This window comes from Equus caballus, chromosome 1, assembly GCF_041296265.1.
Source record: "Equus caballus isolate H_3958 breed thoroughbred chromosome 1, TB-T2T, whole genome shotgun sequence".
NCBI classification, from domain to species: domain Eukaryota; kingdom Metazoa; phylum Chordata; class Mammalia; order Perissodactyla; family Equidae; genus Equus; species Equus caballus.
Genome location: NC_091684.1, coordinates 185,919,238 through 185,946,370, shown reverse-complemented (window position 1 = coordinate 185,946,370; position 27,133 = coordinate 185,919,238). Strand labels below are relative to the sequence as shown.

The following is a 27,133-nucleotide window of genomic DNA, read 5'->3' as shown; positions in this document are numbered from 1 at the left end:
ACCTAGGAGTGGAATTGCTGAGTAATACAGAAATTGTACATTTAGCTTTCTGAGGAACTGTTTTCCACAGTGATTGTGCCATTTTACATTCCCACCAGCAATGGACAAGCATTCCAGTTTTTCCACATCCTCATCAACACTCGTTATTTTCAATTTTTAAAAAAAATTTTAGCTATCCTAATAGATGCAAAGTGGTATTTCATTGTGGTTTTGATTTGCATTTCCCTAATGACTGGTTATGTGCATCTTTTTATGTGTATATTGGCCATTTGTTATCTTCTTTGGAGAAATGTCTATTCACGTCTTTTACCCATTTTTGAATTAGGTTATTTGCATTTTTGTTTTTATGTTGTAGGAGTTCTTTATATATTCTAGAGGTTAAGCCTTTATCAGATATATTACTTGCAAATATTTTCTCCCATTCTTTTCACTCTTTGATGGTGTCCTTTGATACACTGAAGTTTTAATTTTGATGGAATCCAATTTATTTTTTTCCTTGTTGCCTCTGCTTTTGATGTCAATTCAAGAAACCATTGTCAAATCCAATGTCATGAAAATTTTCCTGTATGTTTTCTTCTAAGAGTTTTATAGTTTTAGCTTTTACATTTAGGTTTTTGATCCATTTTTAGTTAATTTTTGTATGTAGTATGAGGTAAAGGTCCAACTTCATTCTTTTGCATGTGGCTATCCAGTTTTCCTGGCATCACTTGTTGAAAAGACTGCACTTTCCCCCATTGAATGATCTTGGCACCTGTGAAAAAATCAATTGGCCATATATGCAAAGACTTTCTTCTGGGCTTTCTGTTGTATTGCATTGGTCTAAATGTCTGTCCTTTTGCTTTAATTGAATAGTTTAATTGCTGTAGCTTTGTAGTAAGTTTTAAAATTAAGTAATGTGAGTTCTACAACTTTGTTTTTCTTTCTCAAGATTGTTTTTGCTATTCAAGCTCTCTGAGACTCCATATGAATTTTAGGATGGGTTTTTCTATTTCTGCAAGAAACTTTGTTGGGGTTTTGATAGGGATTGTGTTGACTCTTTGGATCACTTTGGGTACTGTTGTCATCTTAACAATATTAAGACTTCCAGTCCATGAACATGGGATATCATATGCTTACATAGTCTTTAATTTCTTTTAACGATGTTTTGTAGTTTTCAGTCTATGAGTCTTTCTCCTCCTTGATTAAACGTATCCATAAGTATTTTATTCTTTTTGACACAATTGTAAATGGAATTTTTTGTAATTTTCTTTCTGAATTATTCGTTGTTAGTGTAAAGAAATGCAACTGATTTTTGTGTGTTGATTTTGTGTCACGCAACTTTGCTGAATTCATGTATTAGCTCTAACAGTTTTTTTGTGGAATCACAGTTTTCTACGTATAAGATTATGTTTTTTCACTGTTTCTGTGGAGGAACAAGAGTTTGGAACTTCCCTAGTCCACCATTTTGCTGACATCACATCCTAGAAAAAGTGTTAATTTAATTATTTCCTTTAAGCTAATTAATTCCAAATTAAAATTATTTGATAGCTTACCAAGTGGAAAAGTGCTAGTATTTTTTCCCATTATTTAGTAAGGAGAAATAACACAGGCAATTACATGGTGTGATATTCTAATTCTTTAATATTGAGATGACAGAAATATTATAACTTTTTTAATGCAAGCTTATGTATTATCTTAGTTGTTAAAATAATTGTACCCATTTTATTGAAAAAAATTACCCTGGCTAGGTAGGCTTTTTTACTTAAATAAAGCAATTTTAAAGGCTTGTTTGTTTTAGTGGGAAAATTTCAAAATGTCACTGCTTTCACATGTATGGTACCTACATATAAAAGTGAAACCTTCAAAATTGTAAACTGTGTAATAAAGCAGTATCATTTGGGAAGGTATAGTTCTCTTATGTTCTCAAGCAGTAATTTAAATCTGTTTAAGTACAAGGTAATCTATCAAGGTTGGGACTAAATTAAGGCAACATTTCCTGTAATTCAGTGGAAAGGAAATATTTACCTGGCCTCATAATTCATTATAGCTGTTCTAAACCTTCTTTTCATAGATATCAAAAAAACTTAACGTTTGTTTCTCTGTATACTGAGTTTTCCTTTTCCCTGTTTAGTATGACTCTTGCCCTCAATCTGTCTTCAGAGTCCTAGCATGTAACATTTTTCTAAGTAACAGGCTTATATTTTAGCTCTATTATAGTATCAATTTCTTTTTAATAAAAGGTTAAATGTTTAAACTTAATCTTAGAAACCAGTTGTCTTATACCAGTTCTCCTTAATAAAAAATCACTTTCTGTATTGGTATTTTTCCTCCTGAATTTAATAAATTCCACATTAGTGGTAATAAGTTGAGGCCTAGAACATGTGTCCTATTACAAATGAACAATTGGATATCATTAGGTTGTCCCCCTTTCCTTTGTACATATATCTTTAGGTGTGTTAATCCATTCAGTAGACACATTAATGAGCACTGGTTGAAGTGTAATATTGGAGGAAGTAAGGCTCCTTGACCTCAGCATGGAGTTTAATACCTCTAATTAAATTAGATAGTCGACAGTCAGTATAAAGAAATAGCTGTGCCTCTGGCAAGCTAGAATTATTTATGACTCTGGTTCTTTGTTTTAAGCTTGATAGGAGAAAATCATTTACATCTATTTTATAGAAACTAATTTTAGTTCTCACTTTTTATTTAAAATATGTGGTGATTTTGTAAATTATTTTTAAGCATTTTATTTTCTCAGAATGAGGTAAATATCCTTGAACCTGTTTAAGTGTAGCATTTCATTTCTTATGAAGAAAAGCTTTTTGAAGGCTCAAGACGATATCAACAGAATTTTTACAATGTAGATTATACTTTTTGAGCAAATTAACTAAACATTCAGTCTAACAAAGTAGTCTCTTAGAAATATACTACCATATCAAAAATCCTGATATAACCCCAGTCAAGCCATCTGTTCTGTAAATTGTCTCTACCTGAGGAAGATTGATGGAGAATGGTTAAAAATAATTTCCACTTAACTGAGTTTATTCACCCCTAAAAATCAAAAGTGCTGCAAGCATTGGTATAAAGTGTTCGCAGGAGCTTGTCTCATTTCCTCTGTCTCCTTGTTCTAGCCACTTGCTGATACTCTGCTTCGTAGGTAGCTGAATCATCCTTTCAGGAGTTTGAAGAAGATCAAGTTGAGATAATTGTAACGTACTTAGTTGGACTCTCTAGTCTATCTTTCATTTCCTGGACCCCCCAAAAAAGTGTAAAGAAGCACTTTATTTAAGTCAGTTTCCTCTGAAATACTGTTAGTGTAATGGACAGCAGTTCATTTTCTGTTTTGAAATTTGGTCACAATAGTTTTGCAAATAAATGAGCTTTATAGATCTGCTTGATCTGATTTTAATTTTGAATCTCTTTTTCTTTATTTTATCTAGAAATAAAATTAAAGCGTATGTTACTTTCAAAAAAATTACATGCTAAATATAGTCTGGAAAATGAATCAAAAACAAATTTAAGGAATAAGAACTAAATTTTTATTATTTTAGTAAAAGTCTAGCTAATATAATAGCTAATAAATGCTATAGAATTATACTCATGGCTTCAGTCCCAAATATAACAGCCTTCTGTAAAATAATACTATTTTAATATCAGAGACCCTACCCTTAACCCTAATTTCTGTAAACATACTCCTGATGACAAAAACAGAGGATAGGCAACCAGGAAATATAAATGGTTCAGAGTCAATTCATCTCACCACTGTGAATGGTATAATTTGGATGGTATAACAGTGGCTTCTTATTGCATGTAGAAGAAAACACTAATTCCTCACTGTGGCCTTCAGTGCCTATGTGATTTAGCCACCTGCCTGCCTACCTCTCTGTTCTCATCTCCTGTCACTTTCCTTTTCATTTACCACAATCTGGCCTCACTGGCTGTCATTCTAACCTGCCACCATGTCAAGCTCATTCCCATCTCAGGGGCTCTGCACGTACTGTTCCTTCCATTTGAAAGGCTCCTTCTCCGCACCATCAGGCTTTCTCATTCTCGTTCTTTCTCAGACTCGCATGCCAATTCCTCAGAGGCACCTCCCCAGACCATCCTAGCTAAAGAAGCCCCCTCCACACAGAAACAGTATCACGTCACCCTATTTCATTTTCTTTAGAGCACTTCTCACCTTCAAAGTGGCATATTAAATAAATGCCGTAATTGCAGATAATTCTATTTTTATTCTGTGCACTACGTAATGATAGAAAAAAATTGCCAAGATAAGCACTGTGATACTATCTTTTTAATAGTCAGCAGTATTTATTGAATGCCCACTCTGCTAAGGTATTGTATACCAGTTGCTATGTTTATTGCTTCAAGAAGCTTTTCTTAATTACTAAAAGTGAATGATCCAGACAGCAAGTGAATATATGAAAATATTTGTGACTATAAGAACATGTGTGAAAGTATGTTTTTTCACATGATGGAGGAGTATGTGGTAGTGTATGTTTTGCTACATGTGGGTGTCTGGAAGATGGGGGAAAGAATGAGGGCTTGGGCAGTGAGTGTTACTCAGATTCAGTTTCTACATGTATACCACTACTTCCTGAAGGGACAGCCTAACCTAAATAATTTCTATGCATCCTTCAAGTGCCATTATAGTCCAGTTTTCTTTGTTATTTGCATTCAGAGATGAATATTTGAATCATGATCTGTATTGTTACTTATTCATTTATTGCTTAGTTATTTTACTCTGTCTCTTCCACTGGACTGAAGCTTTGTGACAGCAGAGACTGTCTGTTTTTCCTCACCGTTGTATCTGCAATAGCTGGCACAGTGCATTTAGTCAGCTCTCAGTATTTGCTAATGTGTTAAAGAAGGTGGATAGGAAAAAGGAGACAGGGCCTTTTAAGAACTCATGAACTAGTCCAGGTGTGCAGGATGACTAGCATCTGACCTAGGACAGCAGGAAGGAAAGTACAAAAAAGAAATATAACCCTTTTTTTTCTCTTTTGAGGAAGATCAGCCCTGAGCTAACATCTGCCAGTCCTCCTCTTTTTTGCTGAGGAAGACTGGCCCCGAGCTAACACCCGTGCCCATCTTCCTCTAGTTTTTATATGTGGGACACCTACCACAGCATGGCTTGCCAAGCGGTGCCATGTCCCCACCCGGGATCTGAACCAGCAAACCCCAGGGCGCCGGAGCAGAGTGTGCGAACTTAACCACTGTGCCACCCGGCAGGCCCTTAACCCTTTTTTTTAGAAAAAAAACGAAGTGCTTGTTAGAGATACAGTGAGGAAAATAGAGGAATTGAAGACTTTCAGGTTTGACCCTAAGTAATTATAATTAGTTGTCAGATGTTTTTGACAGAAATAGGGAAGTCAGAGGGTAAGCTGATTTTGTGAAAGAGAAGGTATAGTTACTTTCTGTGAATTCTAGTCTCCAGCTGCAGATGAATAATATTGTGACACTGCGGAAATGTAGAATTGACTCTGGTATCTCTGCTGATAGTTGTGGAACATGAGAATACTGCCATAAGATAGGCAAACATCTGATTTTCGTAAAAGGACATGGAACAGGCCACCACCTACAAAAATTACTAACATTCATGAGCTCCATGTCAGTGCCTGGCAAAACAGGATTATTAAACAGATGGTATGTGAGCACTTAAGTAATGAAGTAGTGATCACCAGGAAACACCATGAGTTCACCATAACAAAATCATATCAAAGTAACTTAATTTTTTTTAATAGGATTACTAGATCAGAGAAGGCCATTTAGACAGTATAAAGCATTTAACTAAGTCGTTTGTTGTGGACAAGTTGAAGAAATGTGATCTTAATAATAGTTCAGTAAGTATATTCATGACTGGTTATATAATCATATCTAGAGATATAAATTTAATGAGAGGCAATATAGGGAGGTGGTTAAAGTATGGTTTCTGGAACCAGCCTGCCTGAGTTTAAATTCTGGCTCTGCCACTTACTAGTTATGTGACCTTAGGCAAGTTACTTTATCTTTTTAAGCTTTAATTCCTCACCTGTAAAAATAGGGGTAATAATAATTATACTTACCTTGTAGCATTGTTTTGAAAATTAAATAAATTTTCACAAAGCACTTAGAATAATAAGCATTTAATAAGCGTTGGAGGGCCAGCCCGGTTGCACAGCGGTAAAGTGCGCACATTCAGCTTTGGCGGCCCAGGGTTCACCGGTTCAAATCCCAGGTGCAGACATGGCACCGCTTGGCAAGCCATGCTGTGGTAGGAGTCCCGCATATAAAGTAGAGGAAGATGGACACGGATGTGAGCTCAGGGCCAGTCTTTCTCAGCAAAAAGAGGAGGATTGGCAGCAGATGTTAGCTGAGGGCTAATCTTTTTCAAAAAAAATTTAAAATAAAAATAAATAAATAAATGTTGGATATTTTTTTAACCAGGAGGAACATCTATAATGACTTGCTGTTAAGTCTCTTACCTGAACTGTCTCATTTGACATTTTTATCTAAAATCTAAATGAAAACACAAGAATTTGAATTTAACGTTAACCCAAATCTGGGAAAGAGAGAGCCAATACATTAATAGCAGGATCAGGCTAACAAAAGACCTTGTTAGGCTTAAAGATAAACTGAACCTGGCAAGATAAAATTTAAGAAGAATATGAAATCTTCTTTTTAGTTCTGGCATCCAGTTTACTACGACTGACTACAACTTCATTTGAGGCTGCGTTGTAAAAATGCAGAAACTAATTTAGTGAACAGAACAAAGGAAATAGTAGCCCCACTGTGGGCTGGTGGTAGTAGTTGGAACTTATATTCATGCTGGTTGTATTTGTTAGAACATATATTCATGCTCTGCACAATTTAATAGAAACATCAATAAACTTAGGTAATAATCCAGAATGATGAATAGGTTTGTAAACCATAAGTGGAACTAAGGACACTTTTAACCTGGAAAAGAAAAGTTGAGATGTGTATTAGACCGGTCTTCAAATATCTGAAAAGATAGTATATAGGATATAGATTGGATTTGTTTGGTAAGGCTCATTTTGGGAAAACTAGCTTCAGGAAAGCAGATTTTAGCTTAGTATAAAGAATGTTCTAATGATTGTAGCTCTTTAAAAATGAATAGGCTGATTTGTGAATTTGTAAGCTTCTCAACCTTAGAAGTATTCAAGCAGAGGCAGGACTACTTGTCAGGGATATTGCAGTGAGAGTTCCTGTATTGGGTGGGAAATTCGAGCTTTGACGTCTCTCCTGGTGCTAATACTCGGTAATATATTGAGGACTTCAATTTTACACATGCTGAATAATTTCATTTAACTGTTTTATCTTCATAAATTGATGATGGTAATTGCAGCTTATGTTATAGACCTTGAATCTCAAAATGACTGTAGCAGCAGTTGAAGTGAATTTGGAAGAGGAATTTGGTTGCCAGTCATTTTAACAGACCTATCCTGTGTACAGGCTTATACTCTATTTCAAAAGGGATTGGAATCAGGGTATAAAAACATGTAGGTAGGAACTCCTTTGAGAGTTTTCAGAGTATAGAAAAACCCACTGAGTAAGCATAGGACACAATCTTGTAAGTCTATGAGAGAGAAGGAATAGATAAATATAAAACAGTATATAAAGTATTTATGTCAAATATATCAAGCACCCTTTTGAATCTGTTAACCACTCAAAATGCGTTTTTTCATTAGTCTTTCAAAGATTCCTAAGATACATAGCAATGATTAGCAATTTCTCAATTTGTGTTTAATTATTATATAGCAGATTTTTAAAACAGAAAGATATAAAAACATACCTCACCTTGACAGCATGAAACATTACTTTTTTTAGCATTTGAATATCAATGATAAAGGATGTTCTTGAAGCTTTTCCCTTAAAACACTTGAACATGTTTAGAATGACTTTGTTATACATATGGGTACACAAATATCTTCATTACAACATCTTGGTAAAAATGTATTATTCTTTTCCCTTAAACTTCTATAACAGACTTTTAATACTCTGTGGTAGATATTTGAAGACAAGCTTTGGTTAAAAGATAAAACTACAGTTGCCCTTTTCTCTCGTTTCTTTAGATAAGTGGGCACTAGAAATTATAGATAGCTTTGGCAAGAGTTCAAGGGTTAATGTAGCAGATAAATAAAAGGAATTTTCTGTAAATTGAGACCTGCATTATTTCAGTTGTCTTGTCTTTCCTAACCTAACTCATTTAATTTTAAAAAGTAAATACTTAAATTCTTCCTGACAGTGTGCTCAGCTTTTACTATCGTTTATTACTTCAATTATACTTGATATCACTTAGAACAATCTGCCATTTGGAAATCTCAGTATAGCCTGGAGCTTAGTATTAGATCTGGCTGCTATTGTAACATGTACAGCATATGACATTAATGTATCAAAATTAGATTGGATCATCCCTCCTGGTTAAATTTATTTCACATTTCTTTTGTATTCAGTTAACATAAACCTATTAGAGAAGCTGACACATGGGGATGGCTGTATAGGAAGGATATTTTTAAAGTATTTTGATTAAAAAATGAAATTATAGAGCCATGGCTTTTCTAAGTTGTGTAATCTTTTTTGGTTTTTAAAAATGTCACAGAGCCCAAGTCCTGCATTTATATCATTCAAGGTGTGTATGTGTGGTATAAATAATGAAAATTAAAACTTAAACAATATTTTGATGTTTGAGGCCTACCATCATGTATTTAGAGCAGTAAGCACATTTATGGTTTCCAAAAAGAATTATTTAATCCACTGAAACCTAAAAAAAAAGTCTTCCTTAAAAGAAAATATAAACCTTTATACTATATTTCTAAAATAATAGATTCAGGTCTATAGATGTAGCTCGGCACTATCTTTAGAGTAATAGCTGCCTCCACCTTATAATCTATCAAAGTGTCTGAGAAGGCTTTTCTCGCTTAGGAATACAAATTTTAAAGTTCAGGGATTTACCTTGTATTCTCAAATACTTAATGACATTCATAGTGATTAGGATTTTCTAGATAGATTGGTTTTGGGGACTTTAAGACCCATTAGAACACTGATTCTTGGCTTTTCTTGTATTTGGAGTTTTTTTGTATTTTTTTTTCTGTTTGATAGACTCTCTCCTCAGAAAAATACACAAATAAAATTTTACAAATAATTTTCAAATATGCACAAACCCCTTGAACCCAGGTTAAGAACTTCAGGGCTAAAGGGTAACGGAAGAGAGCCTTTCATTAAGTGAACTTCACTCCTTTCTTCTTTAAATCACACACTTAACTTTTTTCCTGCCATGTGGTCTTTAAGCCCAAATAAATTGCACATTTCAAAAATAGAAGTTGTCTGTATATTAGCTCATACTAAAAATATTGATGACACTTAGACTAGTTTTCTCTTCCAAACTTTCCCACCTACGATGTGTCCACTTACCTGAAAGTAATCAAAAAGCCCGTGGGAGATGCGCACCAAAAATGGAGTCGAATGTCTGCAGTGGCAGGAGCACTAAATGCAGTCAGACAACCACATTTTATGTTGAAATACATGTTTATGCGAGAATCGATAAAGAAAATTCAAGACAAGTGGGTAGTAGGTTCACTTTTCTAACAAACTTATTAGAAATCCAGTTTTTGGTTGCTTTGCTTTTTGATAATTTTAGTCATCATAACGTTAACCCTCTCTGATTGCCAGAAACACCTTTGTAAGCACCACAAGTATTTAATAACATCCTGAGAGTCTAACAAATCTCAAAAAGTCTATTTGGAAGAATTTCACGGGCAAAGAAAACCTGGAAATAAATTTGTTAAACCAAATATAATCAACTTTTCTCTTACTCAATAGGTGATTACCCAATTTATGAAATATCTCTTTCTTTTACTTCTCTTCCTGTTGTCTCCAAAGGCTCCTTCTCTGCTCATTAGCACTTCCAGAGAGTGGTCAGAAAAAAAGAGTCTTAAATCAGGCACTTTTTAAAAACAATCTTTTAAAAGGTTTCATAGTGGAGAATTGGTGCAGTTGCTAGTTAAGAATACTGAGACTGTGTGTGAATCTTTTTTGTCTGACTTCTCTGTTTCCCATTGACCGTAGACAGTTGAAAATTATCTGGTTTTCTGCAGTGTCTCCTAAAGCTTTTGAGTGTTTGTATTTCACGTGTTGTGAGACATGATCAAATGAAATATTTAAAATATGGTTTTTTATTTCTCTACCTTTTAACCTTTTTCTAGTATGTTGTCAGTAGCTATATGACTATACTCCCAGGGCTTTTCTAAAGCACCATGAACTCTTTTCTTGGTTTTCCAGTTGAGACATTTAGGAAATGATGAAGTGCACATTGTTTGGTCAGAGCATACTAGAGACTACAGAAGAGGAATTATTCCTACAGAATTTGGTGATGTCCTTATTGTAATATATCCAATGAAAAATCACATGTTCAGTATCCAGATAATGAAAAAACCAGAGGTAAGAACTCATCATCTTACATTTTAATAATATATTTTGAGTTCTATATGGGTTGTGAGTTTCATTCCTCCTTTCAAAAGGATTAGACTAGGCATCAAGTTGTGAAAATGGAGGGAAATGAGACACAGACTCTGGTAGCTATGTGAGTTGTCTAAGTCTAGTTCAGAAGGAGCTAAAACAGGAAAAATAGCAAGAAACTGTATTCAAATGGGAAAAGGCTAGATAGTGCCAGAGTGGAAGTTGCTTTATACTAAGCTCACAGAAGGACCTACCTTTTGTTAAGAGGATGATTGCAGTTTCCTAAAAGATACATGAGAAGTAATCATTCCCTTTAGAAGAGCAACGTCTGATTCCTGTATTTTTAGTTGATGCATCTTACCAAGACGGCATAATTGTTTAGTCATGTCACTTAATAAATGAGAGTTCTACAAAGTAAAAAAGAAAAAAGCCAAGTAATTCTACTTGGATGTCCTATACCATACGGTTGAAACACACTTGCAGAAGTATTTTCTTTCAAAATAATAAAAATTGTAGTATTTTGCTGTCTTTCTTACTTTTTTTTTTTTTAAAGCTTGGCACCTGAGCTAACAACTGTTGCCAGTCTTTTTTGTTTTTTTTTCCTGCTTTATCTCCCCAAATCCCCCCAGCACATAGTTGTATATCTTAGTTGCAGGTCCTTCTAGTTGTGGCATGTGGGACACCGCCTCAACGTGGCCTGACGAGCAATGCCATGTCCGCGCCCAGGATCCAAACCGGCGAAACCCTGGGCCGCTGCAGCAGAGCGCACGAACTTAACCACTCGGCCACGGGGCCAGCCCCTCTTACTTTTTTTTAAATTGAATACTTGTAGTTTATAAAAAACCTACCTTTTGATAGTTCATCATGAATCTTCCGTATTTCTTCTTGAATTGGAATAAGTTTCCAATGTGTGAATTTAAGCCTCTGGCCAGGTTTTTTTTAGTGTTCATCTAAACCAGAGGCCAGCAAACTATAGCTCACTTCCTATTTTTGTACAGCCCGCAAGCTAAGAATGTTTTTTACATTTTTAATGGGTTTTCTTCTGTAAAAACATCACAGAAGAAAATACAGCAGAGACAATGTGGCCACAAAGCCTAAAATGTTTACTGTATTATCCACAGCTCATGTCATTCTCTTTGGCTGCCATTTGTACCAACCATATTCAAATAGAATAACTTTTGAAACTATCAGTCATCTGGTAAAAATGGTAATTTTCAAAACATAGATTTTTTTCTAATAAACCGTGTAGTAAAAATGTTTTAGGTTATGTACTAAAGCTGGTTTCACACAGAAATAATGAAAAACTAACTTGCTACCTACAAGAATGTATATCTTTCCTGTGTTTACTCAATGGAGGAAATGGAATTTATTTCTAGTGGTGGATTTTTGTGTACAATTGAGGCTACAAAAATTTGAAAATTGACAAGGAGTATAAATTATTTAGTCAGTTACATGAAACACATAGTTCTTTTGAATGGAAACCCTGTAGACCTTTGGCATTTTTTGTTTGTTTACTGTCCTAGTGTGAATGACCTATAGTGGAAAAGAATTGAATTTGAATAGTTATTTCTACTGAAGGAAAAACTAAAGAGGAGGCAGAAACACTTCTCTATGCAAACAGTGTCTTTGTTCTTATTTACAGCCTTTCCCCAGTCTGAGTATAAAATTATGTTCTAATTTCTCAATCAGGTTCCCTTCTTTGGTCCACTTTTTGATGGTGCTATTGTGAATGGAAAGGTCCTGCCCATTATGGTTCGAGCAACAGCTATAAATGCAAGCCGTGCTCTGAAATCGCTGATTCCACTCTATCAAAACTTGTATCCTTTTTAATAGTATGGTTTCTACTCTCATATCTGCCTACTTTCCAAGGTAAATATTTGTTATGTGTTGTTAAGACCTTTGAGTTTCTGTTTATTGATGTATAGATGATGGAGTTCCTCCCAGGGTTTGAGCAGTTATGATACTTGAATGATTTTATTTTTTTTAATTTTCTCCTTTTTATCTTTTTTTTCTTCTCCCCAAAGCCCCCCAGTACATAGTTGTATATTCTAGTTGTGGGTCCTTCTAGTTGTGGCATGTGGGACGCTGCCTCAGTGTGGCCTAATGAGCAGTGCCATGTCCGCGCCCAGGACCCAAACTGGTGAAACCCTGGGCCGCTGAAGTGGAGTGCACAAACTTAACCACTCGGCCACGGGGTCGGCTCCCTGAATGATGTATTTTTTAATACACTTTTAATCACTACTTATCTTTTGGTTAATTAATTAGAGCCCCATTATGTGCTAGGAACTCTGCTACTCTGGATGTGCAGAGATAACCAAAATAGTCATCAGAAACTACTCAATCTAGTTGAGGAAATCTACTATTTTCGCTATATGTGCTGTAATAGAGTTATGCACATAGTGTTCTGGAAATATAATAACAAGGGGCCTCTCAGCTGGAAGGGATGGTGCTCTTAGGAAATATTTCTGAGAAATGTGAGGATTGGACCAATCTTGAAGGATGCATAAGAGTTAATCGGGTGGATGAGATTAAGAAGAGCATTCCAAGCAGGGGGACAACATAAACAGAGACCTGGAAGTATAAGAGAACATGAAGTGTTTAAGAACATGGCTTCTGGAGCCAAATTGCCTGGACTCAAATGCTGGCCACCACTTCCTTAGCTGTCTAGCCTTGGGGAAGTTATTTAACCTCTCTGAGCCTCAATTTCCTTATTTATAAAGTGAGCGTGGTAATAACATGTAGCTTATGGTGTTATGAGAACTGAATGAGTAAGTATGTGTAAAGCTCTTAGAACAGTGCCTGGGACACAATGTGCACATAGCTTTAAATTTTAAATTGTTTCCGATAGTCCTTTCTAAAATAGATTTTAAATTGTTTCCGATAGTCCTTTCTAAAATAGATTTTAAATTGTTTCCGATAGTCCTTTCTAAAATAGATTTGGGTTTCCATATGCTTTTTCTATACGATTAAAAAAATTCAGTTATGTTTCTTTTACATAGTAAATTGTAGATGTTAAACTTTACAGGGAAGGCTTTTTTAAATATCCTATGTTCTGTTCCACATGAAATGGATTTATTGTAAGTCTGCCACATACATTTTCTTCTTTTGATGAAAATTGACTTAGGCAATCTGATTCTTATGTATTCTGATGCTGTGAAATGGAATTTTAGGTGGATCATGGCATGTTACATAGATTAAGCGTAATAACATTTATATAACATTTCTTATTTATAGCAGTTATATCGTCACTTTAAGTTGAAAACTCAGATTTGAAGTGATCGTTGTTGTCAAATGTAAGGATTCAATTTATTATTTCCTGAATATCTCTAGAAAGGTAGCTAATCTTACAAGGAACATACAGATTATTACCCAAAGACTAATCTCATCCACGTGTCAGCTCTGCTGAGGTGTCCTCTCTGACCTTTTCCTCTTTACAGTCGCCTGATCCTGATGTTCATCTGAGGATGGTGTCCTCCACCGTTTTACTTAAGACCCAGTTGAAAGAATGCCTTAAACCTTTTGGGAAAGTGGTGAAAGATTAGATTGTAATACAAAAATCTGTTTTCCTCTCATGTCATAAAACAAGAACTCAGTTTATCAAGCTAACACAAACTGTTTCTGGCCCAAACAATATTTCTGACCTGTACAACAACAAGGTACAAAGAACATTTGGGATGCACACCTTACCAACAATGTAGTTAAAAATGCAAGACTAAAAGTATTGGAGATATGGCTTAATTTCTTTTTCCTGCCTAAGGTTCATACGCTTGAGAATTATTTCAGACTTACATGTTATACTAGAGGTCTAAGCTGAATTTGCGGTTAGAAAACATTGACTTTTAACTCAGGCTCTGCAGTCAAGTCACAGAATCTCTAAACTTCTAAACTTCACTTTCTTAATCTGTTAAAAAGATTCTAACACCCATCTCGGAATTGTTGTGAAGATTAAATGAGATTAGTGAATTTGGAAGTGCTTAGTAAGTGAAATAAGGTACATTATTTTGTGTAATGATTAACTCTGTTATCTGTAAAGATTGCAGTCAATATAAAACAACTCTACCAACACCAAAGAATTGCCTAATTGGGTTTTTGTTTGGTTGGTTGGTAGGTTAATTGATTGGATTGGATTTTCAGGCCTGCTTTGTGAAGTTCTTAACAGTTAATCTTGCTGAGACATTAATAGATACCACATTCGAGAAAATTCTAAGATGGTAAAAGAGAGTTTCAGATGAAAACAGTAAACATGAACACTTTGTTTACGCAGAAAGTATGAGTAATTTCTATCAGCAAAGCTACTTCTGGAACACTCAGAGTAAAAACATTAAACTAGACAGATCAAACAAATGTTTTCTTGACTTGGAAGCTTGAATTTAGAAGCTATAGGAAAATTATTGTCCTGTACTAATTAAGTATGTAGTAGAGAGACTCCTAGCCTTTGCTAATCTGAAGAACATATAGTCATCCTTCACAAAGTTCTATATTAATTCTAAATGTTAAGGAAAATGACTTCATCCAGCTGGAGTACTTGATTTTTAAATGAAAGTTTATATAATAAATTTCAACTATGGGTCTTTATTTTAAGATACCGAAATATAAATGTCTTTTAAATAACAAATACACATTTCAGAAATACAGTAAATTTTTAAATGTATGTTTTTGACAAATCCAGATAAGTTCCCATTAAGGAAAAAAATCTTACTTTCTAAAACAGATCAATAAAACTTAACAGAAATTGAGATAGAAGCAGGCTTTGAAAATCACCAGAGTTACTCCTTCAGTCCTCATAAGAGAAAGTGAAGGAGTAAAAGAATATATAATAAACTCAATTATATTTGGATAATTGTACTGCTGTGCCAGTTATTTCATGCCCAATAAAAGTGCCCACTAAGATTCCACAGCATAAATTGTGCTATTTATGATCATTAAATACAGTTCAAATTTTATCCTAGGAACATCTTCTGTAACTATGAATCTAATGTTGTTCACTAAATGAGGACAATATTGATTGTCATATGCTGCCCAAATCGATCATGCTGGCAGCCAGAATTACAGTAATCTGTCAGTATTGATGACTGTCTTTCAAGCTTTGAAACCTCTCCTTCACTTCACTTGTCGTTTCTTGCATTACTTGTACTTGAAAAGCATTTTCTTGCAACCTCTGACTTTGTCAGCTGGGTAACTTTTTTTGTCTCAAGCTCAGTTTGTTGGTTTGATCATACAATTAGAACTGAAATGCAACACTTGAGAGGAAGAGGAGGCAAATTCTGAGTAACCATTGGACCTGAGGAGTATTTCAGGTTAATCTTAGACATCATTTATTAGTTACCTGTTGAGAGAGAGTGAGAGTGTGTGTGTGTGTGTGTGTGTGTGTGTTTTGAGGATTTGGGGGGTTTTTTTGCAGTGAAAGTAATAATTCCAAAGTGTTAGTTTCATAGTCTTAGCTATCATGATTCTATTCCTTAAATAAAAATTTTAAGACAATTATTCGTTTTGATCCTAGAGACATTTTGAGTATGCACAAATGTTAAATTTGGTGTTATCATGTATGTACTGTTTCTTTTTCTTTTTTAATGTAGGATTTATTATACATAGAAATTTTCAGAAGTTCAGTATATAATCATGGTGTATTAAGGCTCTCAGAGAAACATAATCATGTGTATGTACATACAAAAGAGAGAAAGATTGATTTTAAGAAATTGGCTCACACGATTGTGGGGATTGGCAAGTCTGAAATCTGCAGGAGTTCCTAGGGAGAGTTGATGTTGTAGTGTAAGTCAGAAAGTGTCTGGAGATAGAATTCCTTCCTTCCTTGGGGACCTAAATCTTTTCTCCTAAGGCCTTCAACTGATGGATGAGGCCCCCCCACATTGTGGAGAGTAATCTACTTTACTCAGAGTCTCCTGATTTAAATAGTAATCACATCTAAAAAATACCTTCACAGCAACATCTAGACTAGACTTGTGTTTGACCAACAACTAGGTACCATGGCCTAGCCAAGTTGACATAAAATTAACCATCTCTCATGTCCTGTTTTCCTTAAGTTTTTCTTTTTAAACTTTCTTACTGTAAAATATAATTTGAGAAAAGAACTTAAATCCTAAACGTACTATATGCTGAATAATTACAGTTTAACCACCGCCAGGTCAAGAAATAGAACTGTACTATTTTTCTTCTATCAAAAATGTTTATTGATCAGTTACATAGTAGTGGTAAAAATTTTGAGAGAGATGCGAAGACAAATCAGACGATAATCTTGTCTTCGATAAGCTTATAGTTTAAAAGGAGAGAATAATGTGTACATTAATAATTATAACGTGAGATAAAATGTGTCATAGTAGGGTTATAAATAAAATGCTGTGGGAGTTCCAAGGAAGAAGTCCTTTCTTTGGAGTAAGAAAATCAGGGAACAATGTCTAGAAAATCTGGGCCTCGAAGAGTGAGATTTGAGTAGATGGAATGCAGCATGTCTGTTATAATTTATATTTTGGGACTTTATGTGTATATGGGTATATGATATATATGTAATATTCTGAAATTTCAGTATGAGGGATATTATAAAATTAGACACTTTAAAAAACACTTTCTTCCTAGGTTTAAATATTCTGTCCTGCCAAACCAGTATTATTTGATTTCTTCTAATCTGTTTAGATTTGACTTTTTCTTAAATGCCAGAATTGGGTTTCTGTTTAACTCTATCAGACAAATTACCAGAAGTCAATGATCATTCTTCAATTAGTCACAGTTTGTTATCCCTGCAGTTCTACTACTCAAATGTTAAGAACCTGTTGCAAAAGTATGAGTGCCAAAACAAAATGAAATGTAATTGATCGGCTCCACTAATGCAGTTTGCCATTCATTATGATAGAATACTGTAAAGCCTCTTCGGGAGGCCCGTCAATATTGTCACCATTTCATGTTAGAAGAAAGTGAGTTTATTGAGAAACTACATAATTTTATGTATCTACTATCTTTTTATAGATCATTTCCTCAAAAAGGTAATATAAATATGGACTGTCCATAATTTATAAATTAATAATATTAAGAAATATGGGGGTCATGCCAGTGGCTCAGTGATTAAGTGTGCACGTTCTGCTTTGGCGGCCCGGGGTTCACTGGTTCAGATCCCGGGTGCGGACATGGCACTGCTTGGCATGCCATGCTGTGGTAGGCATCCCACATATAAAAAAGTAGAGGAAGATGGGCATGGATGTTAGCTCAGGGCCAGTCTTCCTCAGCAAAAAGAGGAGAATTGGCGGCAGATGTTAGCTCAGGGCTAATCTTCCTCAAAAAGAAATGGAAGCTGATTGTTAGGAAATCAGCATGGGCTTCATGGTCCAGAACCTCTTATTAAGCATGTCACTGTCTTTGTGTCTAATTTTTTCTTTAATCTGTAAAAAGAGTACCAAACTCAGGATTGTTGTAAGGATTAAATGAGATTATCCACAGGAAGCACTAAGCAGCCTGTCTCTCATGTAGCAAGAGCTCAGAAAGTAGTAGCTACCTGGTAGTTGATGTTATCATTATTATTATCCTCTACATTAACACTGGAAATATTCTTTCAAACACAAATCTAAATATAGTAAAAGACTGATGGCTCTTGACTGTTTATTGAAATTCTTATCTAAATTCTTTGACTACCTGCAATCAGTTCTTGTTAACTTACCCTCCCAACCTCCTATTTCTCACTGTAGTTCTGTCAAGGATACCAATACTCCTCCCCAGCTCCGCCTCCCATCCTTACTGTCATCTACCACAGTGACACCCAGGACACCCTATGCGTGTCCAGCTAAACCATATTTATCATCCCTGAATGCCCGTATTTTTGCCCCAGGAATGCCCTTCTCTACTCTTTTTCACCTGATATATTCATTCTGCATGACCCAAATAAAATAACTTTATAAAAAGAAAAATTCCTTCACTAAGCAGCACACTGCCTGGTAGCATTTTGTTATAGGACTTACTATGTGTGCGCACGCATGTGTTAGTAAGTCCTACATATCCTGCTTTCACTCACTTCTAGCACAGTGATAGGTGGCTAGTAATTTGTTATAATGGTACAGGGTAGATGGGTTCATGGATGGAGGGATGGATTCTTAGCTATTCATTTTTTCTCTTTAACAGGAAATTTCTATTCTTTTGCCAATATACTTTTAATAATACGTTCACTTGTGTTTTTTATAATTGTGTTGTTATAATTTGTGACTTATATTAGTCTAGGCTACAACTGTAAGAGCGTGCTGGATAGGTAAGAAAAGGAAACCTAGAAGCAGTAGAGATTCCCCCTGGTACATGAACAAGCCAGAATAGCACACACAAAGTACTTGACTTTTAATCAGTATATTTCAATTAGAGGGCATTGTAGTTTAATGAAGATAATTTTCAAAGATCAATAATCAGGTTTTTTCCTCCACTTCTAAGGGGGAGGGGAATCTGTTAAGGAGAAAAGTGAGCTAAGACATCTGTGACTTGATGACAGTGACAGATGTCTTGGGTTGGAGAGAACACAGTTTGGTGTCTGTCTGTCGTCGTCCGTCTGTCCGTCCCGGTGTGCCACGCCCCCCCACCCCACCCCACAAAGAAGGCAGCACGCGGCTGTAGCCCTGACGGTTCACACTTCCTGCTGAATGGCAAGAAAGCTGGTAGCCACAGGAGAGCAGTGGGGAACAGGTGTGGGATTCTAGACAGGCCGAGAGCTTCAGTTGTCCTTTTTGAAGCTCTGCGCCATCTATGTGGGCGACTCCATTAGGAGCTCTCGCTGTCTTGTGCGCGCCATTTGCTCTACATGCTTTCTGATGAAAGTCTGAAACTGCATGTACAAATTGGTTATTTGTTGCACACTCTAAGATCTCTGGTTGTGCTCACTTCTGCTTCTAAAGAAGAGAAGATATTTCTTTAAATAAAATGTGTCACCAACTAAGTGATCCAGGGTTTGTGGCCTTTGAAATGCTTGCAGCCCTCATGCCTTTGATTTTAATCAGTATAGTGGGAGCTCTCTAAGAGCAAGTAGACATTCTTATTTACCTAACAATATGCTCTGCAATGGGGACAGTTAAGTCTGTTCTAGGCATTGCTATAGAATTTTTTACCGAAAAGCTTGTGATTAAACGTCCCCTTGGCCTGGATTTTGCTGCCAAACCTCATAGTTGTTTATGTACACAGAGTAATTATTTAAACAGGGGCCCAGGATATGTTTAACGTTTCTGTTGTGACTCTGATATCTTCTTTACTGCATCAATTTTCATTGGTTCAGCTATTCCTTTCGAGTGATGGCAATATAGGCCTATTGATGATGTTATTGGTATTTTAAGAGGCTTCCTTACAATCGTTGTGGGAATATTTTATTGCATACCTATAAAAATGTTAGTTTTGGTCTAGCAAATCTGCCTGTGTCCTTTCAAAGAGATGTAAAAGCGATAAATAAAAATCTCTCTGATATGTAATAAATTTTTTGTGATAATGAAGTTTATTCTGTGGAGTTGAACCAGTATGTGTGAAAATAGCATTGTCTTTTAATGTTCTCTAGAGATGATCTTTTTTAAGGTTTTACTAATATGGACCAATAATAATTACTTTTCCTGTGTTTAAACTATGGGAGCTCACAAAAATGACTTCAGTACATGACCAACTTCTATTACCATTGTATTAATTCTAGAGATATTTTAAGTTTTTATTCTCTACCAAGAACTTAATGCACTAATGACAAACCTAAGTATTTTTTAAAAGGCTGTATTTCTTCACCCAGAAAAAGATCGCTAAGTGATTTTAGACCTTTCATTTATTCACCAAATATTTATTGACTACCTGCTGTGCCTTCTATTCAGGAGGCACTGAGAGAAAAGTTAGGGATAGAAAGACAATCACTGCTTTCAAGGAGCTTACAGTCTAGTGCAGGAGAGAGGGAGAGCCCTGAGAATGAATGCCTGACCTGAACTCTGAAGAGTCCAGCAGTTGTAACGTATACAAAGTACGATGGTAAAGGTGATTAATTTTGTTAAAGTGGGAGAGGATAGTGGGGAGGAGGAAATCAGGAATGGCTTTACCCAGGAAGCATGGTCTGCTAGTTACTTCAAAGACATGGAACTTTACCAGGCACACAACTCCAGCAAAGACCTCCTTAGGGGTGGGAAATGGGCACGGAGGGATGCAAGTGTGATGTGGTCAGGAAATGCAAGGAGTTGCACACTACTGGGTGGTATAGAGCAAAGGGATGAGTAGTAACCGATAAGAGTCAAGAAGTAGGTCAAAACCAGCATATGTAGTCAAGCAGAAAAAACAACAATAAACTTGGTTTCCTAATGTTACTGCCAATAATATAGCAACCAGTGTCTAAGGTGACAGTTCCTTTTTTTACCTGTTGAATAGCAGAACACAGCTTAAATGTATTGTTTTCCTTTTCTAGTAAAGCCTTTCTGAAATCAGTCCGTTTATTATACTAATATTTAAATAAAGTCTGTATTTAATAATGTTATGCAGTAATTGCCAGGGTGATAACAGTGTTAGCTGGTGTTATTTTTCTTAATGAGACTAAGAACATCTCTAAATGTTTGATAATATTTATACATATTTGCCATTTAATAAAGAGCATTTGAGACTTTCCTAATTCTTAAGTTTCGTGATAGACTTCATTCTTGCATAACAATCCTTCTTTACACTTTTCCTGTAAAGTACTTTTATACATTATTGTGCTTTTGCACACTATTATACTTTAACACGTTACTGATAAATGAAGTATTTTTATCCTATTCTGATAGTACTTTGGCTTCACAGCAAAAATAGCAAAGGAAAAGAAAGCACTAGAACGATCTTATCTGTTTTGTCAAATCCAGTGTGACAGCACAGTCCACATATGCCAATCTAGACAGTTGAGTCATATCACAGTGCACCAGAAGAAAAAGAGAACTCTGTCAGGTGATAGGCGGGCTGTTCTGTAAAAACAACAAAACTGAAGTTCTCCACTTCCATCCTTATTAACTTCTCATCTGTGCTCGAACAGGGATTTCTCTTTTTCTCTATTAAACCATTATGTTGTTGGTAATAGTGATTGAGGGCACACTGGTATGCTCACGTTATTTTTCACTATATGCTACATAATGTGCAAGTTTCATTCTAGTCTTTGTTTAAATAGAAAAACAGCAGTGGATTCGGAGGCTATGGGGGATTTCAGAGAGCAGAGAATGAAGGATGTAAAGCTGAAATCAGTCTTGAACCTTGTTTGACAGAGGAATTGCAGTGCTTTTAATCCATTCTTTTCCTTTTACTAAACATGAGGGCTTTTGCAGTTGAATTTTTAATAACTCAATAATGGAATTAAAATTAAACTATGGGTCACAATCTCCCCATTTTCTTCTAGCCGCTTTTCCTCTCAAACACTAGAATACAGCCTATTTAAATCTTAACTTTTGCTTGCCAAACCACTGTTACCGTCCATCTGTTCATGCCAATTGTAAAGAAGGTTCGGTTTTAGTGAAGCTTTGCATTTCACATAAGGTATGTGAGTGAAATTTCACAAGGGACATGATGGATCCTGATTCTTAGTGATAAACCTTTAGGGCCATCAGGGTTGGCATATGGTCCAGTATGATATGAAGGCTTGGGTTCCCTGGCTTCACTTCTTTGGCGTGAAGCTGATAAAACCTGGCTCTTGAGTATTATTTCACTGGACACCAATCATGGGCAGCAGGAACTGCCCATTTAACTCTCTGTGGGAAGGAAGCCCAGAGAGCATTCACAATGGTACCATTGTCGAGTTGCAGACTGCTCTGAACAGCTTGACAGCACTAGGGAGGAGGGGAAGGGGTTGCTTTACTAATTGCTGTTCAGAAAAGAGAAGAAGCAAAAATAGCTGTTGTAGAACTGATGTTTCTACTTTCTTGATGGGAGTGTTGACTTCTATTTAGTACATACCTACTATCAGAAAAAGCAAATTATTTAAGCAACCACCTGTAGTAATTCCATTTTAACGTGCCATTATCAATTTTTAGCCCACCAGATTATAGCAGAGCAAAAGTCAGTTTTGCTTTATGTTTAGATGAATATAATGTACTTTTAAATCTTTATAGAAATTTAAAATAAAGGAAAGTGGATTAAAACCACCACAATTCATATAACAGACATGGTTAAAGACAAGTTTGGCTTAATTTTCTTTACACTGTGCTTTTTAGAATTCCCAAATATCATCTTAATACATATAAGCCATATTAATATAGAAATGTAAATTAATTTTATGCATAACAATTACAAGTGCTGAAAGAATCCACTAAAGAGAAACCGGGCAGCAAATCTTAAGGTTAAATATGGATTTATCTTTTAAAAGAGAGGCTGATAGCTTTCAGGCCCTCACGGTTCCCTCTCAGTGCATTCCGTTTGGGATATCTTTAAACATGTGAGGGTTGTTCCTTCTTTATGAAGCATTGTATGCCATGATATTTGTATAAACACTGTTCTTGGCCCGTCCGTTTTCTTCTTGTCAATCTAATCAAGCAGTTGGTGGTTCTGATGCAAAGAAACAATGATCTGCAATCTTAGAAAAATTAAAATAAAGCTTATTTCAGCCCCCGGGATCCTGACCCCGCAGTGTATGTCCATAGATGATTTTTTTTTCAGCTGAACTTAAGTTGACTAAATGCAATATTGTAATTTATGCAACATGTCTTTTCAAAGGATTAGGGAGAGAGATTTTAAGAAAACTTTTTTAATCTATAATTTTTTTAAGTGGGATGCTCCTGCTAATTGGGGGAAAATCAAATGCATGTTTTGTAAAATTAGTCACAGTCTCTGAAATTTGCTAGTATTCCATCTCCTCGTGTCCCCATAAATGATTTTAGTAAATGGGCTCCCAGGCAATATTTCAAAAACAGTAATTCATTGAATGCCCATTCTTCCTTTTACTGCAGGATAGATTATATTTAAGTCAAGATTAATGGGTAGATTTTCATGTTACGGTCCAGTCTCTAAGCCTCTCACTCCCTGGGGGCATATTGTGCATTAGTTTCAGCCAATATATTGTTTATCGTAGATTCTATGACACTGTCTTAAATGACAGTTTGCTGCACTTTGTAACTACTTACCATGATCATAAATTACCTTTTTTCGTACTCCTGATAATTACAGCATTTAAACAAAATCTTAATTAAGTTAGTGCACATTTAGGTACAGATAACACTTAAGTAATTGTACACTGTAAAATTTCACTTATTTAGTTATTTTTTTCCTTTTTCAATCTTCTGACAGAACTCAAGTTTAGTGTTTAGTTCAAACACATGCATTTACTTCCTCAACTTTAATGTACTGAAATTTTTATTCCTGAAAGGAGTAACACAAAGTGATTGTTTCCAGTTTTCCCCCAATGTTTTTTAAATTCTTACTCTAATGCTAGTGATTCTGAAGCAGTTCTCTATTGACTATAGAAGTCTCATTATTAATGATGATACTTGCAAGTAGATCTTATCAAGAATGAGAGTCCAAAATGTTAATTTCATTAAATTTGAAATTCAGATAACTTAGTTTTTCCTTTAAATGTTTTGCTTTATACAACTTTTATGAAAGTGGAATAAGATATACATATTTAATAATCATGTTAGTGCTTTTTAGAAACCACCAGTGATTATTGGATTATTAAATTAGGAAGGATTTTCAGAACCTTTAGGTAGGGTTTAAGTTTTTAATCCTATTTATTTAAGGTTAATCTTTTTAAATATATTTACATGTGCTTTGGTAGAATTGGGCTTATCAACTTTTTATTTAATGTTTTCATTTAGTAATTGACTGATTTATGAGCAATTACATATGGTCCAAATTTTATTCAACTCCAGCTTTCAATAATAGGACTATCCTCACACTGCCTTAGCACCTGTTATGGATTTTGAGTCATCTGGCAGCCCATGGGACTTAGATAAAGAAGTACCAGGTGTCCTGCCTGTCTCCTAATTGAGACGCAGTGAAAACAATATAGACTTGGCAGTATGGTTAAAAGGGTGGATTAAAGCCCAGCTTTGTCTACTCTGACAAATCACAGCTTTTCTTTCATAGTGTAGATAGTATCACCTACTAAAGAATTTCGTTAGTATAAGGCATCATAAAAATCATACACAATAGTTTGACATAACCCGCTGCAGACTTTGAGAAGAATTTCTGTTAACATAGTACAAATAAATAATATTAATACCAAGATTCATACTACTTATTTAGGGGAATCTTATTTTTACTGCATATGAACTAGACTACGTGTTTCTTGAAGAAATTAGCTACTGTAGGAAAGGAATGGAGTATTAATTTACCAGATCTTGCTCTATAAGGTAAGCAATATAGTTTACTTCCGTCTTATAAATAAGCAGTGCCTATTAGCCCATGAGATATTTAATTGCCCTATATATTTCAGGAAAATATGCCACTTTATTACTGATAATAATAGCCATGAGATCTTTGAGATGTACTTGGAAAATATATCTACTCACATCATATATCTCAATAAAATTCTTATTTTTCATTATTTTTTCAAGACCCTGTGTAATGATATTGCCTCAGACTGTTTGAAGATATTTCAGGGCCTTTTAGAACTAAAAAGCCAAATGTGATTTATTTTCTCGTTTTTATTTTAAGAGCATGCCAAGGATTTTTACTCTATAGTCACATGCTGCCAAATGACGTTACCGTCAATGACAGACTACATATATGGCAGTGGTCCCTTAAGATTAGTACCATAAAGCCTAGGTGTCTCATAGCCTATACCGTCTGGATTCGTGTAAGTACACTCTATGATGTTTGCACAACAACAAAATCACCTAACGATGCATTTCTCAGAACATATCCCCGTTGTTAAGCAGTGCATGACTGTACTACATATGATATCCTAGTATAGAAACAAACATTTTTCAAAAATTGCCGGTCTTAGTATTTAAGCTAACATTCATTGTGTTGGCCAGCCTGAACCAATTAAAATGCTTCTTACATACAAAACCCAGATCATTGAGATTGGATGCAGAAAGAGCACTGGACTGTTAAATGACCACGGTTCTAGTCCCAGCTCTACCAATCAGCAGCTTTGTTCTTCCAGGCAAATATCTTTTTGTGCTCTCCATCAAGGCAAGAGTTCTTGCTGAAGAAACATTTTGCTGCTTTTGCTAAGTTTCCAGGAAGTAATGTTGGTAAATCATTGTCGTATCCTTCCTCTAGTTCCTGCTGCCCTAAGATAATTCTCAATAAATGATGCCTAGGGATTAAACCCTCTCAAGGTGGCCTCTTTAAAAACCTAAATATTTAAGCTCCCAACCATTGTATTTCAAGGGTATTATCACCTCTATTCTTAAGGCATACAGAGCACTTTTGAAAATCTGTCTAAAATGGTTTTGAAATTTATCCATAGAGATTTTTCTCAAAGTTTCTTCCTTTTCTCCATTCTCTATAGATGGCCTTTTAAATGAAAAGAATTAGTTTAACGAAATTCATTATCTCAAACCATTGTAGAATTTATGAAAAATTTTTTACTTTCTTTAAATTAAAAAAAAAATTATCACAACCAATGGGGCAAAATGTTTTTTTAATGCTGAATTGTAGTGAGTTGTAGTTACTTTGAACATTTGTAGAATTTCTTCTTTAAACAATTATAATTTTTTTGAGAATTTACTACCAGTTTTCTTTTCACTTAATGTTACACCTTATCTATGTATACACTGTGCTTTGTTCACTTCTTCTTCCAAAGGTCAGCAATATCAAGGGTAGGGGTGAAACCAACTCTTTGTCACAAGTAAGACTCATACTCTGTATATATAATCCTAAGAATGTCCCAACTATACTTGCCCCAGAGAGGTTTGCCCCTGGGGAGCCAGGTTGGGATTCGGGGAAGGGGGCTGTCTGTATAGCATCTCCTAATCGACTGTCAAACCAGCTGTATTCATTCCATCTGTAATTTGTAAACAGTCATTGAGTACTACTGTGTTAGGTGCCGGAGATACAAGACAAAAAGACACGACCTCTGCCCCATGGCATAGTCTCCTCACTAGTTGGTTAGGAGAACAAGCACGAGGAAAGAGGCACACGTTGTTTAACAACTGGCTCTCGAGAGCAGGCGAGGCCCCAGTTTGTGGTGTTCGTGGAGTTCTGTGTTGTGAAAACTCCCACTATAGCCAATTTCAAGCTACCAACCATCTTACAAACTTCGTGAATACTGTAAGCAGTACTCTCCAAAAGTTTTAAGTCAGTAGGCAATACTCTCCCTTTTCCTGCAATTACTGTTCTTGGAATCTTCTATACAGAGAAGGGAGCTGAGATTCCTAAGTGCTAAAACTGCAAAGAAGCCACAGAAATATATGAGTGTAGGCAAGTGCTTACTAAATTAGGAATTTCGGAATGGGACTTAAGCCCTGAGGCTATGACATTGAGCACAGATATACACACTTCATACTTTGCCTTTACTTAAAAAGGAGCAATAGTTTTTTCTTTTCTTGTTTAGGAAAGAAAACATTGAACCTGAATTTAAAAAGAAACTAAGCAGTGGTGTGTCTTTGATGTCTGCTTATAATTAAAATTTTCATAGCTCTTTTTTGTGAAAAATTATACTTTTTATTCATTCTTGCTATGTACAACCTACATATATACACACATGTATATATACACACACACATTTCCATTTCTTTGAGACTTGTCACGAATCACATTTGAACTAAACGTTTATACAACCTGCTGGGCATGCCATGGAATTAGT

The 27,133-nt window shown here is 35.4% G+C and overlaps 1 protein-coding gene across 15 annotated transcripts in view; it reads left to right on the top strand.

Annotated features, from left to right (window-relative positions):
* Nucleotides 1-27,133, top strand: part of RALGAPA1 (Ral GTPase activating protein catalytic subunit alpha 1) — a 225,642-nt gene that overhangs the window by 184,396 nt on the left and 14,113 nt on the right. For all 15 annotated transcript variants that reach the window (XR_011428633.1, XR_011428619.1, XM_023624084.2 and 12 more), the window contains 2 exons: nt 10,258-10,416; nt 12,124-12,251. Coding sequence is in view for 13 of the 15 variants with exons in the window: in XM_023624084.2 (XP_023479852.1) it covers nt 10,258-10,416; nt 12,124-12,251 (287 nt within the window). In the remaining 2 variants the exon portion in view is untranslated. The remainder of the gene's footprint in view (nt 1-10,257; nt 10,417-12,123; nt 12,252-27,133) is intronic.